Source organism: Cavia porcellus, unplaced genomic scaffold, assembly GCF_034190915.1.
Source record: "Cavia porcellus strain 051 isolate PalLab524CR breed Dunkin Hartley unplaced genomic scaffold, mCavPor4.1 scaffold_19, whole genome shotgun sequence".
Classification (NCBI taxonomy): domain Eukaryota; kingdom Metazoa; phylum Chordata; class Mammalia; order Rodentia; family Caviidae; genus Cavia; species Cavia porcellus.
In genome coordinates, this window is record NW_026947502.1 from 15,626,248 (window position 1) to 15,645,443 (window position 19,196).

The following is a 19,196-nucleotide window of genomic DNA, read 5'->3' on the forward strand; positions in this document are numbered from 1 at the left end:
CAGAGGATGACAGCAGAATGTAACTCTACATTTTAGAGATAATTTTGCAGAATATGAAACAGATTTTGCAGTAAGTAAAGTATCCAGGCCATCTGTGACCAGGGCAAATCTTTGTTGTGGCCTTCAAACACTCATAAAAAGGGAATTATAGTTAGCTGAGATGCTTCCTTCTAGGCCTGACATTCTAGGGGTTGAAAGTGCTCATTTTCTTTTATATATTTTTTTAAGTATCCCACTCTGGTCACGGTCAAGGGAAAGACCAGGAAGTGAAAGCCCAATACTTAAAAGTTCATATTCCCTGCATCCTGATGGAAAACTTACCTACTTTTATCTTTGTAGGAGGAAAAATTCTATCCTCCCAGCATACTCATGGGATACTATCAACACTTTGATGGACAAGGGCTGAAACACTGAGAGGTTAAATCAGCTGGCTGTTAATCAACAGAGCTAGGGGTTAGGAGACCAAATCCAGAGATTGGACTCTTGAGCAATCCTCCAGTTTAAGCCCCCTCATTAATTTTGGAGAGAGTTGAGGGCTTTTCTAAAATGACACTCTTTCCCTTCTCAAAAATAGAATTAATTTCTCAGAAAATGGTCCCTGTCTCTCTAATCTTCCCCCCAAAACTTGAAATTACTTGGTGGCCTTTCTATGCCTGAAGTGACTTTTCAGAGTGGCTTCAAAACTGGGCATGGAAAGGGAGGTTGTGTTGTGTGCTTGAGTGAACTGTCTCTTTTCTTATAGCCCTAAGTTGTACTACCTAATTATTCTCATCAGGGAGCTTGGCCAAGTTTGTGGATACTTGAAGACAACTCTACCATGAGTGGACATCAAAGTGTAAATTTACATAGATAGCCATCTATTTATATTATTTCCATGGGAATAACCACGTATAATGTAAATTAGTTTTCAATCCCTATGTAAAGGCAGAGGCAACTATAAAACACGATATAAGGAACCATTATGGAGTGACACAGATGATTCTGCCATGTGTTAACCGTACTACTTGCACTGAGTTATTCACGTTTTCAGTCCCACTGTTTCTTCACTTGCTAAATCCAAAGATGCACTCACCAAGTTTTTGGGTTGTGCGGATTAAATGATAATGAGGAGAAATGTTTAGCATGGGACTGGCACATTGCCAAGTGCTCAGGAAACTAGCTCTTTGTACCTAGCCTGCGGGCAGATAGCAAGGTTTGGAAATTGCACAGAGAGCTCTGATATAACTTTTCTGTTTTAACTCAAAATGAGGAAATAGACCTAAAATAGGTAAGATACCTGTACAAGGCCTCACAGTGATGAAATAGTGACACCGTGGCTGGGACTCAAGTACCACGTTTCCCCCTCCTTCCCCACCTCCCCTTCCCCCTGCTCCCCATCTTCATCCCCAGCTATCACTGGTCCTTACCCTCTGTCTGGGCTCGGTAGTTGTAGACACCATCACGGAGTTGCAGATTGCTAGGGCAAGGAAAAAATCTGCAATGGAGGACGTGGTGGAGTTGGACGGTTTGTCAGGTTTGGCATCCGACAAAGACTCCAGCCATAGCGCAGCATCTTGCACCTTGGTCAGTAGGTTTTTATCTGGAGTCACATCTTTCTCCTGCAAGAGAAAGATCCGGTGAGCCCAAAGGGACTGGGAAGGGAGACCTTCACCAGCAGACAGTTGGCATTTCTGGAGGAAACGATGCCGCAGTATGTCCTCTCTCTCCCACAGGCTGGGAACGTTAATGATTCTCATCTGATTACGGCTCAGTCAGTCAGATCCCGTACCTGTCAGCTCTCAGGCCCTAGGATCTCTTTTCTTCATTTTTCCTCACCATCTGTTCTCCATTCCAGCTGCTTCTAGATATGCTCAGACCCTCCAGCCTTCAATCTTCGATTTCTGCACTAGCCTCTAAATTGATCTTGCTGGTCTTACAAAAGGTTCTTTCCAACCTTTTGTGTGTATGATCTATGTGGTCCTCCTAAGACTCTGCTTTCCTCTTACCTCCAAAAACTCTTCAGATTTCTACTGTCAGAATGATCATTTCATCTGGCGTCTAGATTCTTGTATACATCGCATTTCCACCTCTTACTCCCACTACTTTTTAGTGTAGACTCTCTGCTGATTCTGGTAGTTTTGCTGCTTTCTGGCTGTACAATACTCCATGCTTCTCATCACACTTGAGTTTGGAAAATTCTCTCTTATTCATCAACATCTTTTCTAGATATCAGTAGCCATGAGAGGTCCCACTTGCCCTTGAGCTTTTATCTGGCTCACAATGAATTCTTTCTTCTGAACCATACTAACAAGTTCTTGAATTTAAGAGTGTTCGCAGGCATCAGGCATGCAAGACAAGAGGGGGAGGCCGGTGGAGGCACAGAGGAGGACACTGTGGATGGAGGGAGCTGGGAGTCCACAGATCTGGAGTGGTGCTGGCACCAGCACCAATGGCTCCAGCATTTCTCTGGAGTGAAATGCTCCAGTTCTGAGCCACTTTGCCAAATACTCTGACTTCTCAGGATAAAACAGATGCGACATGTGACCCATTTTTTTTTCTTTATTCTCTAACTCTCTGGGCTAGATCTGATTCCAATTTTTCATATTTTTGCTGAAGTTGTCCCTTGAAACATCCTTTTAGAATTCACTGCATATTGATCTTTCTCTTTTTCTTCCTGTCTCCTCCTTCACTTCCTTCTCTCCCTCCCTCATTCCCTGACCCTCCCTACAACCCCAGTCCCAAGAACTGATGCCAGGATGGCTTCACTCTGGTAAGCACCAGAGGTAACTGGATGGTGGTGCTTGTGGCACCTGTAATGTCCAGCTTTGTCTACCTCTCTGAGCCATCTTCACATGACCCACTTTTAAAGTTAGGTTTTTATGTCCATGTTTAATCTCTCTAGAGATAAGGTAAGAACTTCAAAGACAGAGGTGGAGATTTCCATGAGTTGCAGTCTCTAGAGCTCTAACTGTAGCTTTATTTGAAGTAGAATTTCAACAAATACCTGCTCTCACTAGAGGGAAATAACAAATTCATTTTACAAAGAAGCTTCCACATAAAACCACTTCTATCTGTACTCAGAGTTTATAGCTAAAGCTTAGAAGAGAGTTAATGATTGAAAAAAATAGGTCGAGGGAATCTTGATATGTTAAGTGGTTAGAGAAGGAGAAGACTGAGATTCAGGGAATAACAACTCGGAACTCAAGTTGAGATCCTACTTGGCGGATCTCAAGTTGAGATCCCACTTGGCGGAGTATCCTCAGACTTTCCTTCCAATTAGCATGAGTTCAGAAGGCTGATTCCATTCTCCCTGGAGATGCTGGTACAGGCGAGAGTCACAGGGAGGAACCTAGACATAGGTACTCTATATAAATACAACCGTTGTCAACAGCCACATCTAATTTGGGTGCACGTCCACATCCGACACTCACACCTTGACTTCATTCTTAAGACAATCCCAGGAAAGGCCCTACTACCAAAAGGGAAGACCCTGCTGACCACGTAACACAGCCTCATATCTGCACTTCCTTCCACTGTCCTATGAGTGGTGGTGAACTATCCATACCATGTAGCATCATAGTTTTCAGAGAATGTGCGAAGGGTGCATGCATTGCCATCTCTACTGTTGTAGTTTTCATAATGGGAGCTCACATTCCTGAAGCTGGTACTATTTTCCCAAGCAGTATCGTACATGTGACTTCACGGGATCCTCACAGTTCCAGGTTGAGATAAACCAATCCTAATTTAACTAAAACACAAAGAAATGGACTAACTTGACCAGTGTCACCCAGTGAGCTGGTACAAGGGCAAAAACAGAGATCAGATCCATGGATTGCTATTATAGGGTTTTCTTTCCTGTCTTCACAGAGCAATGTATTATTAATGTTTCTGTGAAGAGTGCTTTAATCAGATTTTGAGCCAGTGCCTCTGATCAGTCCATCAGTACCACCCAAGAAATACTAAGCACATTCCTTATAATCATGAGAACTCCTATTCGGTGTTTCTGATGTTCCAAGTATGCCCATTTCTTATTGTTTGTTTGGATGTTATCAACCTCCTCTCTTAAACTGACACCCAAGGGAAGTTAAGTGTGTGGGTGAGATCCCATCAAGTGGATTCTTGCAGGCAGGAGGAATTCTAGAATTTCTTCTCTTAACTCTCAAGCCAGGCAGGATCCTCCATGAGAAGAGAGTGGATTTTCAGACTGGCCAGTGTCTTTAGTGGTTGAAATCTCAAACACAATGGTTAGGCTTGCATCTTACAGTCACAAAGGATGAGCACACAGTCTGTGAAATTACAGAGGGGATTATGGCTGTCTTCCTTTTTCAGGAAACAGGTTTCTCCCTTTTTTTTGGAGGGGTAGGGAAAGGCATGGATGGGAAACTGGTAAACCTCACCACAGATACTAGAAATGGGGAATAGCATGCAGTCCATCAAATCCAAATCTGCAATTTTCCTGATGAAACAGTGCCAGAGAGGTGGGAAAGGGAACTGTTGGAGATGGTGCACTAAGTTAGGGTCAGAACCAGGATGCCTTCCCACCTGACTCAGCCTCTTACAACATGGACCACCATGTCCTAAGCTATGTATTACCAGTACATATTTATAAATGGTGACACAGTTGATAATGTGCCCCGCATCCTTTTACTCTCTAGTCTGTAGGGACCATGAGGGCAGGGACTGCCTCTGATATGTTCCCAGGGCCTGGCAGATTGCAGACACTCAAAAGAGTTTGTTGACTGACTCGATTTTAGGATACTCTGCTCCCTCACCACTGATATCTCCTTGTTAATCCTATTCTTTAATAAATTTCCATCTAATCAGATAGCAATGCATTAAAAAAGGCTCCTGTGTGATGGGCCTGTCTCTTTCTGCACCAGTAGCAGGCCTGACCTGCAGATATTGGGAAACAGATGTCAGGTAACCTGTACCCAGTCGCTGCAGACCTGCCTCTGCACGGCAGGGCTCTCCATGGCTCCTTCTGCCCTGGTCCACTGGTTTTCTGTGCGGTCCATTAACATTTATGAATCCAGCACTTGGAGCATTTAGATGAAAGTGGTGCCTCTGCTCACTGCTGGCCCTTTGGCTGGTCTGTTTCTCCAAAGGAAAAGAGAGAGAAATTCACAGGGCTACCAGTGAATCAAATTAGATTTTGTGGCTGCCAGGTACTCAACCAATTGGATTTCTCCCTATGGTAGGACACTTAATTTCATAGCAGCCCTCTTTGAGGAGGGTGACCTGGGATCTCACCCTCAATGATCATCTCATTTCATTTACTGAAAAAACAGAGCAAAGTCAAACCCTTAAATTGGTGTTTTCGTGTACATATCCCATGATCCTAAAGCATGTGTACAGTTACTGTCATCTTCGCATTTTAATTATGAAGTGAATGAAACACACCAAAGTTCAGTATTTATCCAAAGTCAAAAATCACAATAAGCTGCCGGGATTTGAACTTAGTTCTGTTTCCTGCCAATGCTGGAACCCTTCAACATGAAGCTATTGCTTCCCCAACTTTGATGTACGTACAAACCCACTAGGGCCTTCACCTGAATGTAGATTCTAATTTAGCAGATCTGGGGTCGGACTTGAACATCTGCGTTTGTGACAAGCCCACAGGAGACACTTGTGTTAATGGACTGAGCCCCACAGATTGAGAAGCAGAGGTCTATGCTTCTGGGCTGCTTTGATGGTTTCACTTCTTTCCTGGCTGGGTTGTGTTCCCACCGTGAGGGCTAGGAAAGGAGGCCAAACTGCACTCTCCTGTTCTCTCTCAGTTTTAATGATAAATCACTGCGTGAGTACAGCATCTTGTCACAATAGGAGGTCACAGAGCGTGTGGCAGAAATAAACTATATTGCCATCTCAATGGTGTGATTCCTCTATGTCTCCACCTCCTCCTTCACTCCTCCTGGACTTGCATCTTTAATTCCCAATACTCCTACAAACCCCACTTCTGCATCTTGCTTGCACAGATTGTGTCCTCCTGTAGCAACCCATACTCTCCATCCCCTTCCTGCTAGAAAGACTTCCTTGAGTTGAGCACAGATGCATCGCACCTCTACTGAGTTCCTACAGCACAATCGCATCCACCGTTCTATCCCAGACAGCAGTGCTCTGTAGTTAGTAGTGGTGTTTTTCATGCTTTTTCACTAGACTGTAAGGTCCAGAAATTAGTAACCATGCCCTATTAACCACTATGTTTCCACTGTGTGGCACAAAGTGGATGCTTACTGAATATTTGTTGACTGACCAAGCACATGAAAAGCTATCATAAAGAAATGTAAATAACCAACCATACACAGAATTACCAGATGGGTGTGGGGGAAACAGATCCTTCTATTTGTTGTTGGAGAAGGTCTCAACTGGTACAACATTTTAGAAAACAGATTAAAAATTGTTAAAAAATGCATATGCTTTCCAATTTGGCAATTATGCTCTAAGAATTAATACTTTGAAAAATTCACACATGTGTAAACACATGATGGTTTATCAATTCAACAGATTCTAATAGCCAGTGAAAAAACTTCAGCAGCTTCTTACCGATTACTTCTCTGTCTGTCTACACATGGGAAATATTCTCTGAGATTGCATTTTTTTCCAAGTTTAAAAAAGCAAAGTTAACCACTTTGTAGGACATACTTTCATCTGGGCAAAGGAGGAACCTGTACATATATCACATGTGTGCTTTAGAAACAGGAGGGAGATACATTTTACCACTTGGCCTGTGATTCTCTTAGTCCTTCATTATATGGTTGTGTTACATCATGGACACAGACTGCTCTGATTGCTGGGAGATAAATGCTGAAAGGTTCAGGGCAGTAATGTTTGTGCCCTGGCTGAAGTTGGGGTCTTGATAATATATAGTTTGGATAAAGAACCGGGAAAACCCAGTGTTGATACATGTTTACTTAAATGGCACATAGGTTATTAGGGCAGGCTTTTCCCGAGCGGGACATAACTCCAAGCAGAATTCTCGGTGAGCTGACCATCTGGTCAGACCTCAACTCTTGTGAACAGTATCACTGTGCCTCTGTGCCTCCCTCTCTTTTGGGACCTTGAGGGTCAAGGGAAGCACAGCCAAGAGACTTTGCTTGTCCTGTTCCAGGCCAGTGTCATCATATCACGCCCAGACAGATTCACGTGCTGACAATTAGATCGGGATTGTTGACTAACCTTACAGGGGGAGAGTGTGTGTGTGTGTGGGGGGGGGCTGCCCCACCAATCTGGAAAGGCTACGCGATTCTTTTCAAAAGAAAGAAGGCAAGGATTAAGGAAAGGAGGCAGAGGGCCAGTGACACCTGCATGCCTACCATGGCTTTCTCTACTAAAGGGCTGGGGTGAGGGGCTGCCCCCAGGAGTGGGTGGTGAACTTCAGAGAGGTCCAATCAGCCTGACTGCAACTTCCTAACTAACGAGACATTCTGGTCTACGATTCTGGGAAACATTCTGCAACTGATCCTTCTCAACCAGGACTCTCTGCTCTGATCTTGGCTGCTTACAGACAGTAGGAAAGGCATTTCATCTTCCATCTGCCAGCACTGTTAAACACTGGCTCAGAACTCACAATCTTTGTGAGTATATTGCCTACCTTAAAGCTACAGTATTTAGACTTCCGGGAGAACATGGCGGACAGATAACAGCAACTACCAGAGGCTCTCTGAAAACTAGGCTCAGAAGCCAGGTATGGTGCGGACTAAAGAGACATAAGCAGGTGGAGTTATGCTCTGCTGACTCAGGAACGAACTCGGCTGAGAGAAACCAACTTGGAATGCAGTCCTGGTACTAAAACAGGAACAGAAAAGCCTCGCTGCTGAGGCTGGACCCCACGCCATTTGGGTTTCCCGCCGCGCGGTGGCTGGCTGCCTCTACATCGGCTCGGCAAGGAGAGAGACGCACGGAAACTCTGAGAACGGGAGTCTGCGAACGGAGTCGAAAACAGGACGGGCAGGGAGGCATGTTCTGACTTGTGGCAAGGTGAGTGAGAGAAACTGACACTCCACCACAGTTTGACTCCAGCGGACTTTCTGGGCCCGGGCAGTCCTGCGGGAGCAGGGCGCGGTGGCGACTCCAGCCACACATTCCCCTCTCGGGCGGGATTGGTGAAAAGTGCCTGGCCTGCGTGACGCTGCCGGCGGACCCCGTAGGCTGGCCCAACCCAGATCCCAGAGCCCGATGTAGGCCGGGAGGGATGGGCCCCGCGTAGGCTGCCTGGTCTGTAACTCCCTGGTGTGCAGCGGTGAGTGGGAACACCTAACCGGCGCAATTCGATCAGGCTGTGGCTGACAGGGAGAGAAGCTGGGCCTCTCATATAAGCTTGCATATATAAGGAACAGAGAATATGGGAAGAGGCAGCAACAAGAAAGGCTCCTCGGCCCCCAATTCTGAGAAACAGGCAATAGCAGACACCGCACCATTACTCATAAGGCTCCATATAGAGAGCCTCATAGACCAATTCAGGAATGAAGTTATCAACGACCTGAAGCTAGAAGTATGCAAAATAGTTAGAGAAATGCTAAGCACCACCCAAGAAAAAACAGATGGTGGAATGGAAGAACAGAAAAAGAGGGGAGAATTGTTTGATGGAGAAAACAGGGAAAGCATAGAAAACGTGAAGCAGGTTCAAAGGGACTACCAAGAAACTAAGAAGTCTATCGAAGCCTGGCATAACAGCTTGAAAGAAACTAAGGACAGACTATCTGAACTGGAGGGCAGACTCATAATATGGGAGAATGAAATGAAAAACTTCTTAAAAATAACAAAGAAACAAACAGCAATAATACAAAGACAAGAAGATGATAAGAGGATCCATAACTTAAGGATTAAGAACATAAAAGAAGAAGTAGGGACACAAACAAATGAACTACAAAAGCTACTCACAGAAATAATCCAGGAGAATTTTCCTAATTTAGCAAAAGGTAAAGATACTCAGATGTATGAGGCATACAGGACCCCAGCTACCTACAACCCAAACAGAGCAACACCCAGGCATATAATAATAAAAATTCCAGAAATTCAATACAAGAACAGAATATTAAAAGCTGTCAGAGACAAGAAACAGACCACTTACAAGGGAGCACCCATCAGAATTACAGTATATTTCTCTGCACAAACCATCAAATCACGAAGAGCGTGGGGGGAAATAATTCAAGCTTTGAAAGATAATAATCTCCAGCCAAGATTGAGATATCCTGCACAACTGTCCCTGGAAATTGATGGAAAAACAAGGTGCTTCCAGGATAAAGAGGAACTGGGGGAATTTGCAACCACCAATTCAACTCTACAGAGAGTATTGCAGGATATTCTAAAAAAAGAAAAATACAAAGAGTCCAGAAATAATGGAGGCCACAACGAATGGAGCAGAGAACAAAGTGAAGAAGACAAACTGACAGCTACTGACAGAATAAAAGCTCAACAGAAATGAGGCAGAGAAGATTGGATGATAGGAACAGCTATTTTGGAGAAAATGACATCTTAATAGGTAATACTGATTTAGTATCATCTTGTTTTGAAGTCTCATCTAGCTTTTGTCTTTCTGTCTCCAATGGTCCAAATAGGTTGTATCTTACTGGATTTTATTATGTACGATAGTATAAGCAAAAACCTTTTAAAGACAAGGAGATTATACAGAAACCATTGTTCATTTTCTGTTAGTCGATTCTAAATACTCTGTAATGCTGTTATTCTCTTAAATGGTTTTACATTGTTTTGATATACTTAATGCTGCAGTATACGAAGTTGTACTCAAGGATTTCAAGGAAAGAGATAATATGGTAACTACTTTTAGGTCAGGATTATCTGGTGGTGAAACACTATTCTGCTTAAATGGTTATGTTTTGATCTGTGCTGTTTCGTTGTTATGCCCTCTTTTATCTCAATCTCCACTCCATTATTTACTTTTTTATTTTTATCCTTTTAATTAAAGGAAAAAAATAGCAGGATATATTATAGTAACCCACTTTGACTTTCCATTACCTCGATTTAAAGCCCTGTATTACTCTCACCATCTGGTTTTTAACTGATGTTCCCCTATTCTGTTTTGCTGGATAGTATCAGGTTCGAAAATTTAGGCATCAGCTGTGAAGATAATGAGATTCATTATAACGCCCATTCTCGTTGACTTTTATCTATTTTTGAAGACCTACAATGTCTCCAATGTTTTGGTTTTGTCGGTTTTGTTCTTTACTGTTTTGTTCAATTGTATTATAACTAATGATATAGGCAATTCTATTAGAGATAGCAGGAGGCATTATGGTAACCATTGTTGATCACCTTGTATTATGTTTTTACATTATCTATTATGTCCACCCTTTTGACTTGACCGATTCTGTTCTGTTATGTCTCATTTGGTTTTACTCTCTTCCAAAAAAGTAATAAGAACCATGGGAGCAATGAAACCCAAAATGTGTAATAGTCATTGTACAAAAGAGAGGAAAAGAAAGTGCTCTATACTATATAACTGCATGTATATTTAAGTGTATAAGATAGAAAATGATATCACAGAGTTTTATTGGATCATTGAACAGAACTGTTTGTAGTATCATTGATGGAATGTCCACTTTACAAGCTTTAATTTTGTGACTTGAACAATTATTTCTAAGATGACAATATGTAATCCATTAACTAGTGATTTCCTACTGTTCATTTTTTTTTCTGCAAATCTGTATAACTTGTACCCTTTCTCTGCTTTTTTTTCTTTTCTCCTTAAATAAAATTAAAAAAAAAAGCTACAGCATTTAGAAAAATTAGAACAACAAAAGACAGTTTATTGGAGGAAGAAAGATGGAAAAGAGAGGCTAGACAGCTACTATGAAGTGGGAGGGGGCTTCAAAGCTAAAAGCCCGAGTCACAGATTTTATTGGCAATTAAGAGATAATCATGGGTGCGTCCTTGTCTTTTATAGTTAAAACAAAACAAATTTTTGATAGGATTTTTCAGCGCAGAAGGGAACTATCTGATAGTATTTTGGCATGGCTAAAAAGAAGTATGAAATATAAATGACCTTTATTTTAAGAATGTGGGGAGAGACCCCCTGACCCTCTAGGGTCTGGCATTGTCTCTGGGGGCTGGCATTCTCTCCAGCAGACACGTGGTGTGGGGGCATACATGTAGCTTAGGTTTGGGGTGGTGCCTAAGGGGCATTAGTGATGCACAGGTAGCCCATTGGTATTCATTTCGCGCCACAGGTGAATTCCTAGGGGTGGGGAAGATAGAGCCCCTTGGTTCCGCCTCCAAGGCTTTACTGGCTACAGTGTCTGGGGCAAAAACCTTTCAGTTTTGATTATGGTTGTTACTGTTTTTTTCCTGTTTTAGTTTTGGCTTAGACTAGAGAGCTAGGGAAACCGACAGTCAGCTTCTTGAGACATTGGATGTGTGCTGCCAAACCTGGTGCCCTGGGGGTTTCAGACGTTCCTTCTGACTCAGGTCATGAAGGGACAGTAGAGAACAGGTGCTCCTGAGAGACTGTCAAGCCAGACTGGATGCCAGGTGAGCGGCTGGAGTAGGACACTGTGTACGGGTGGAAGAGGAGCCTGAGCAGAGCCAAGAGTGGGGCAGACATCCAGAGACCCGCCAGGGACTGCAGAGAAGCATCCAGCATCTACTTCCAGGACTTGACTGCAGCTGGAGATATTTCTCAGGTCAACGCGAGAAGGCAGCCTAAATCAGCCCCTTGTATCAAGGCTTCCTGAGCTGGGTATTCTTAAAGACCGCTGGCAGTCTTGGCTGCCCGCTAGAATCATCAGGAATAAAAATACAAATGTTCTTGCCCAACTCTGGACCAAGTATAGCGGGATCTCAGCAGGTGAGGTAGCTGCACCGTTATACTTGATAAAAACTTGACTTTCCCTCTCTGATATCAAATAGACGAACATTTGTCCAAGGCAGTTAGATTCCCTTTAGAAGGATTATTTAAAACCACGATTAGTGATCTTTCTAGAGAATATAATTTTAAGAATTAAATCCTCCAAATAAACTCAGGAGCCAGAACAATTATCTTTGTTTTAATGATGGGGAGATCAAGGCTTCTCATTCAGTCCGTTGACCAGAGTCAAGAAGCTTACTGGTTGTGTTCCTGAGCTTGAATGCACCTGATTCATAGGTAGAAAGAATCGGGCACATTCACACAAACATTTTTAAAACAGCTTTGTAAACAGAAAGAGGTTTACCATATTGTTTGTGTTTATGTAAAAAGCCAGTCACAGAGCTAAAACCATAACCTACGTCTCCTGACTTTTAGCCCAATCTGCTCCTAAACAAACACTCAAGGATGGTGTCGTGCCACTAAACCCCAACTGCCAAGCAACCTGACTTCACAACAGTGTGTTTAGTTGTTTGGAAGGAAATGCGTCACCACCCTCACTTGTCCAGCCTCTGAGAACTGAGTCTCAAATCATGTGTCAATTTTCTTATTGCCACAGAATGAACTTAGAACTTGTCTTTGGAACTGCCAGCCAGGTAGAACGGGTGTGACCTTCTGGAATAGAGATAGCTCAGAGCTTACACATCCCTCCCGCTGACTGTCACCTCAGGGCCATGCATCACTTTTAAATTCCTTGGTTCAGGGCTGCTGTGATTTGTGAATTGAACAAGAGGCAGTGAATTGGTGTGACCTCAAGAAAACCTTTTTTCTTTTTCTGGCATATTAGATACTAATGATGCCTACAATTAGATGGTACCAAAAGTTACATAAAATCTATGTCTAATGAGAATGCTCTAAATTCATTTTTAAAATATTTGGGTAAATTGTTGAGCAGAAAGCATTCCATTTAGAAGGGTAGGATTAAAGGAGAGACAACTATGACTCTGTGTGTCTGTGTCTTGTTTTCTATACAGTAGGAAAGTTTAAAACAAAACAAAACAAAAAAAGAAAACCACCCAACAATAATCTTCCCAGAGCCATCTATGGATCCTTCCTTTCTGTTTTGAGGACCATTTGTCTTAACAGGCTGCTCTCCTTGCTAATGCTGTTTTTCTGTGCGAGATGATAAAGGGAACTGAGTACTCAAAGTTAGATGTGTAACAATTCCAAACACAGACTCAAAAAATTTCTTCAGTTAGGAAACACAGTCCTGGCTTATGAAAACTGGATCACAATATGGAAAATATTTTAGACATCACATTGATTAGGAAAAAACCTCCCAGCATTTACAATTGCTACCTACCATGATTGCCAAAAAATGTTAAATAAATGTAGTTACATGTGTATCATGAGAGAAAGGATGAAAAGGCTCATTTTAAAAATTGAATATTTTAATAATGGAATAATAGCACTTCAGAGATCACTGATTAGCCAGTGTCTCTTCTAGGGCTCTCTGTGGCATTTTCTGAGAGTGCAGAAGATTTCAGATGATGTATTTTAATGTTCCTTGGAGAAACAGTATGTTTAGTCCGGAGAGGACCAGGACAGGAGTCAGACTGACTTCTAGGGACTGCTGTTAATCTAGGGGGAGTGGCTCAGTGCCTTGTTTTTGACCTGACTCTTTACTGTTCTAAGGGATCAAATGTGAAAGGGACCCTGTGCAGAGAGCCCCATCCTAGAACTTGAGTGCTTAGGGCTGGGTGGGGGTAGGCATTAGCTAAAGAGAATGAACTAGGTGGGGGTAATTCTGACATAGATTTTTTTTTGCTTCATAACTATTTAAGATTTATTTTTGATTTCCACTCAAAATATATTACTTCATTTTTCTTAAATACACAAAGTCTTACATCCTTGTTATTTTTGCCCCATGTGATAAAGACATGATGGGCCTAACAGTTATTTCTTGTTTCTCTTAATTGTGCAATTTGAAAAACACATGGCTCTTGGCTTTTGGCTCTGTAAAGGGGAAAATCAGAGGATGGAGGGAGGCTGTGAAAAACAGAAGAGTGGGTGCCTGGGCTCAGTGATCTGAACTCCTTACTCAAGCCAGGTATCACCATGAGGGGGCACTGGCTTAGCGTGGAGAATTTTGTCAATTTCGTTTAAAAAAGAAAAGCAAAATGGATTAAAGATCTTAATATTAAAACAGAGACTTTAAATCTGCTGTAAGATAGAGTAGGTAAAACTCTTGAAGACACTGGTGTAGGCAGAGACTATGAATAAAACCCAGAGTGCACAGGACTTATTGCAAACAATCAACAAATCCTACTGAAAAGCTTTTCACAGCGAGAGAAACCATCAGCAGAGTGAAGAGACAACCCACAATGTGGGAGAAAATGTTTGCCAGCTGTTCCTCAGATAAAGGATTATTATTGAGAACATATAAAGAACTCAAATCAATCATCTCAGATTTACAGACCCAATCCAAAAATGGGTATATGAGATGAACACACACTTCTCAGATGAGGAAGTACAAACAGTAAATAAATATGTGAAAAATGTGCAACAGCATTTGAAACCATTCGAGATATGCAAATTAAAACAACACTGAGATTTCACCTCACCCCAGAAAGAATGGTTAATGTTAATAAATCAATTAACATTGTTAGTACTAAAGGGGCTGTGGGGGAAAAAGGAACCCTTCTCCACTGTTGGTGGGAGTGTAGGCTGGTGCAATCACTGTGGAAATCAGTGTGGAGATTCCTCAAAAAACTAGGATTGGAGGTCCTATTTGACCCAGCTATTCCCCTTCTTGGTATCTTCCCAAAAGAATTAAAAACATCATACAACAGTGTTATATGTGCACCCATGTTTATAGCAGCACAGGTTATAATAACTGGATCTTGGAAACAACCTAAATGGCCCATCAACTGAGGAATGGATAAAAAATATATGGTATTTCCATATAATGGAGTACTACTCAGCCATAAAAGGTGATAGACTGGACATTTTTATAGGTAAATAGCTGTGCCTTGAAAACATTCTTATTAGTGAAATAAATGTCATGCAATGTATCATCATTGCATTGTTTCATTAGTATGATAAGGAAGAAATATATATTTTTCCCCAGAGAGAATGATATCAGCCAAGCAGCAACTCAGGCCACACCTGCCTTTCCTTCAACCCACTGTGAACCATTCTGAGTTGACTTTTGGATGTCTTAAGAAATTCTTGATGTGCCATAAGGTTTGGGTTTTTGCATATGGATATCCATTTGTTCCAGTATATTTATTGAAGGTGCAATCCTTTCTCCACTTAATTGCTTTGGCGTCTTTGCCAGAAATCAACTGTGTGTTGGGTGGGTATCTATTTTGGCACTTGATATTGGTACTTCAGTGGTTTGTCTGTCTTTCTATTAATGCCATTTTGTCATGATTGGTGTAACTTTGTGATAAGTTGTGGGACTGGGGAGGGTTGGAGCTCTAATTTTGTTCCTATATCCAAGTTCTTTAGAATATTATGAACCTTTTTTATTTTTACAGAAATGTAAGAATCAAAATGTTAATCTATATGAAAAATTATGTTGACAGTTTGATAAGGGATTGCATTTTCCAAACTTTATTCTGTTCTTTGATTTGTTTTTGGTTTCATTCTCTCTTTTAATAAAAGAAAAGAAAAGCAAGAAATTGATATTTTGCCATGACATCTCCCAGTTTCTAACTGTTGAACAACTGAAAGGCCAAGAGCTGTCAATGTGGACAGAACACTTGTGCGAACCTCATACAAAACCACAAGCCACCGTGTCGAGAGCTCATCAGAGTTCACGTGATCGTTTCCATATCCCAGCTTCCCCTCCCTTATCCGCCCACCATAAGGCACTTGCAATTCAAAGAGGGAAGACAGACTTACTATGGAGCTGCTGAAGGCCACGGGCGGCTGTGAGCTTTCACGGCGCCCTACAGACCTTTGTCGGGAGTGACCCTGGATGGGCACCCGGGCACTCTGACTCCTCCTCAGAGGCTGGCTGCCCCCTTGGCTTCTCATCGTTGCTGGCCCCGGGGTCCATCTCGCTGGGAATGACAGGCACTGGTACTGGGTCCACTCTTCACTGTCTGAGTCCACCTCCTTTAGGGTCTCCAGTCGCTTGGCTGCAAGAGAAGCACGTCATACCTTGGCAGGACCATGGTTAGGAAGATGCTAGACTGTGGGGGCAAGAGGGGGGGGAGCCTAGGAAGGCTGTATGCTGCTGTGCAAAACTGGCAACTCGGCTACCAAGATGGGAGGGAGAGGGTGCAACTCAGCCCCCTGTTCACTGTCGGGTCCTGTTACCCTCTAGGTACGGGACTCTGACTCTGAGCTGTCACTTAGCTTTATCTATTTCCACAGTTAAGAGCTTATTAAAATATACTAAGCTCATAGAATTGTTTTGAACATTTAATGATACAATGTATGAAAATGATTAGCTCACTGAGTACTTGTATTGGTAGCTATTATTATTAAAAAGAGATCAGAAGCTCCCACATGGATGGCAAATTATCACTATGGCAAAGGAGGGTACGCCCCTTACAATATCTCTTCCCTCTCTACTCATCTTTTAATCAAAAGAATGGATGCTCTTTTGAGGGTTTTTTTTCTTTCTGTGTGTGCATGTGTGTGTATGGGGAGGGTATCTGAAGGAATCAGTTGAATTGTATGGCCCATCTTCAGTCCATGTAATATAACAGTCCAGGTATCTTATTTATTGCCCTATCTCCTAGATCAAAATGTTCTCCTAGAAAAATTTAAGAGGGCAGGTAGCATGGAAGGCATTTTCTAGATATGTAGAGCCGACCATGGGCCTGATCCCTCATCCTGACCTGTCAGGTTTGGTGACCCGTAAAATTCCTAAGATTTGGTGATGAACTGGTACACTATGGTCCCTAGTCCAGACATAAACATCCTCTGTTGTAAATGCTACCAGACAAAGACAGACTGGAGGGGGTAGTGGTGGTGTAGTTTTTAAATCTCTTTTTTGTCTCTTTGTGACAGGGTCTCACTGTGCAGTTTAGGCTGGCCTTGAGCTCACTGTGTAGCCCAGGCTGGTCTCAAACTTGTAAGGACCCTCCTGCCTCAGCCTCCCAAGGGCTGGGATCAAGGTCACTTTTAAAAAGCCTTTGTGAGCCAGTGAAAGTTTAGATACCAGTGTTGTTCTTTGATAAGGAAGACTGAGTTACAGGAAGTAACTTGATGAAACTTCCCACAGGCAGGGCTGTAAGGGGACTCTGGGGAGTACTTTTTCCTCCTTCTTTAGGAGAAAAAGGGTTCTTTCCTTCTACAGCTAGGGTTGGAGGTGCATGGGAACCCTCTTACCATTTTCTTGGTGACAGTACTCGCTACCCATGATGGTGCAACGTCTGAAGACCATCTTGTTCTCTGTTAGAGTTCCCGTCTTGTCAGAGAAGATATATTGAATCTGGCCCAGGTCTTCTGTGATGTTGAGAGCTCGGCACTGAATGGGCAGATCAGACTCTTCATCGTACAGGTCAAGGTCATGGTGTAGAAAGAAAACCTGCCCAAGCTTCACCAGCTCAATAGATACATACAGAGATATGGGGATCAGCACCTGAGAGGGAAGAGATACCACTGCATCAGAGATCAGCTGAGCTCCCTGCTTCTGGACTCTCATTTGTACTCAGTAGCAAAGGCGTTTAATTGACAGCTGAGTGTGGTTCACAGGAAGTACTTTTTTTGAGAAATTAAAGGTCAGCGACTTCACACTGTCCTTGGAATTTCCTTGGGGTGAAACTGGAATAGAAGCCCTTCAATTAGGGGTGTCTGAATGTAAGGAGTACTCACCCTGGTAATGTAAATGTTATGGTCAGTGAGGGAGTTTTACTGCCTCTACGGAATCGCCCTCCACCCTCCAGATCTATGCATGGAATGTCACATGCACAGGCACTCACACTCATGGTTGGATGGTATCCGCTAACCTAATACCTAATATTTTTCCACTGCTTTCTTTGTCTTGGATGATGTTTTAACTCTTGGAGATGGGAGTCATCAGAATAAAACCCCTGGCCTCAAAGAATTCACATCCCTTCCAATAACAGTAAAAAAAAAATCCGTATGGGATGGCTACCGTTAAGCCTCATGAGGGAGAATAAAGAAAAAGAGGGGAGAGGGTGATGGGTGAGAAGGATTCTTTTTATAGACTATGACCTTTGAGCAGGGAGGGAAGAAGAGACAGCGTGGGTTATGAAGTTCTCTGTGGGTGGAGAGTTCCTGGTGGTGGGCGTGGCCTGGGTGTCTAGGGGCAGGGAACAGTGAGCAAGCCTCATAGTTGAGTGGGACAGAAGAGAGTCAGGAGGTGGGGCCAGGTGGGTCAAAATCCAGGTCTCTTAGTTGGCTGTGGTCAGGGACTTTGGATTTCATTTTGAGCAGCTATGAAATTACTGGTCAAGTCCCTGCAGAGACCAGTTATGTTCTGATTTTAAAATTAATTACATGGCTACATGAATGAGTGAATGCTTGAAAATGTCTAATGTTTAGGGGGACAATGAAGCACTTCAAATACTACAAGAAATTTAATGCGGATGGAAGCCCATCAAAGCAAAATTACTTTTCTTGTCTTCGTATAGACTGTATTTTCTTATAGAGCATGAAGATTTAGAAAATTTTTCACTTTTATCCCTTATATTCTGTTGGTGTTCTGTATTTTTTTCTTCTATTCTAATCTTTTCTATCTCAACCTATCAAATGATAAAACACTAAGTTGCCTTTGAGACTTTCAGTGCTCGGAGCAGTAACTCTGTCACTTCAGCCTGTTGTGATCGTAGGTCATTAGTGTCTGCCTGCTCTGTATCAGGCAAAGGGACAGTACTATAGGTCACAGTCACAAACTCACTCTTAAACAGCAACCGCCTGATCAGCATTTCCCTCCAGCTGTATGAAAAGGGCCAGGCTCTCTCCCCAAGGCAGGGAGACTTCCAGTATGGACACTTTCAAAGACCCACCAGAAATGAGTAACCACCTCCTCATCAAAGTCCAGGTACTTCTTTCTTGGGAACAGCATCATTTTCTCTTAGTTTTCAGAGTTGCAGGGGTTGGGGAGGCTGCCTACCTGGAGCAGGATGATCATGGTCAGGAACATGTAGAAGCCCGCAAGGGCCGGGGTAAGGAAGTCGCCACCGGGATCTGGCACATCGAAGGGAGGGTGTTCTTTAAAGGTCCCGTTCCAGACACTGTGACCTGGGAAGAAGCAGACCTAGGGATGAGATAAAATTTCTGTTTGGCTTTAAAGATGGTTAGGTACAGCTTTCCCTGAGCTGTTCCTAGAAGTTGGTGGGCTCTGGAGAAGCCCATCCTTCCTCCCTACAACACAGCTGTGGGCCTCTGTTGCCTTCAAAGCAGTCCTTTATGTATTTCATATTTCTATGGA

General features: G+C 42.8%; 1 protein-coding gene and 1 long non-coding RNA gene across 4 annotated transcripts in view; one reads left to right on the forward strand and one right to left on the reverse strand.

Annotated features, from left to right (window-relative positions):
• The window catches only part of LOC134471604 (uncharacterized), a 155,093-nt gene that overhangs the window by 78,034 nt on the left and 57,863 nt on the right, over positions 1-19,196 (forward strand). The window lies entirely within an intron of this gene.
• Atp10b (ATPase phospholipid transporting 10B (putative)) overlaps positions 1-19,196 on the reverse strand; it is a 306,922-nt gene that overhangs the window by 41,641 nt on the left and 246,085 nt on the right. For all 3 annotated transcript variants that reach the window (XM_063230738.1, XM_003473343.4, XM_013156194.3), the window contains 4 exons: positions 18,879-19,006; positions 17,129-17,381; positions 15,689-15,927; positions 1,407-1,598 (listed from right to left, as the gene is read on the reverse strand). In XM_063230738.1, the coding sequence (XP_063086808.1) occupies positions 1,407-1,598; positions 15,689-15,927; positions 17,129-17,381; positions 18,879-19,006 (812 nt within the window). The remainder of the gene's footprint in view (positions 1-1,406; positions 1,599-15,688; positions 15,928-17,128; positions 17,382-18,878; positions 19,007-19,196) is intronic.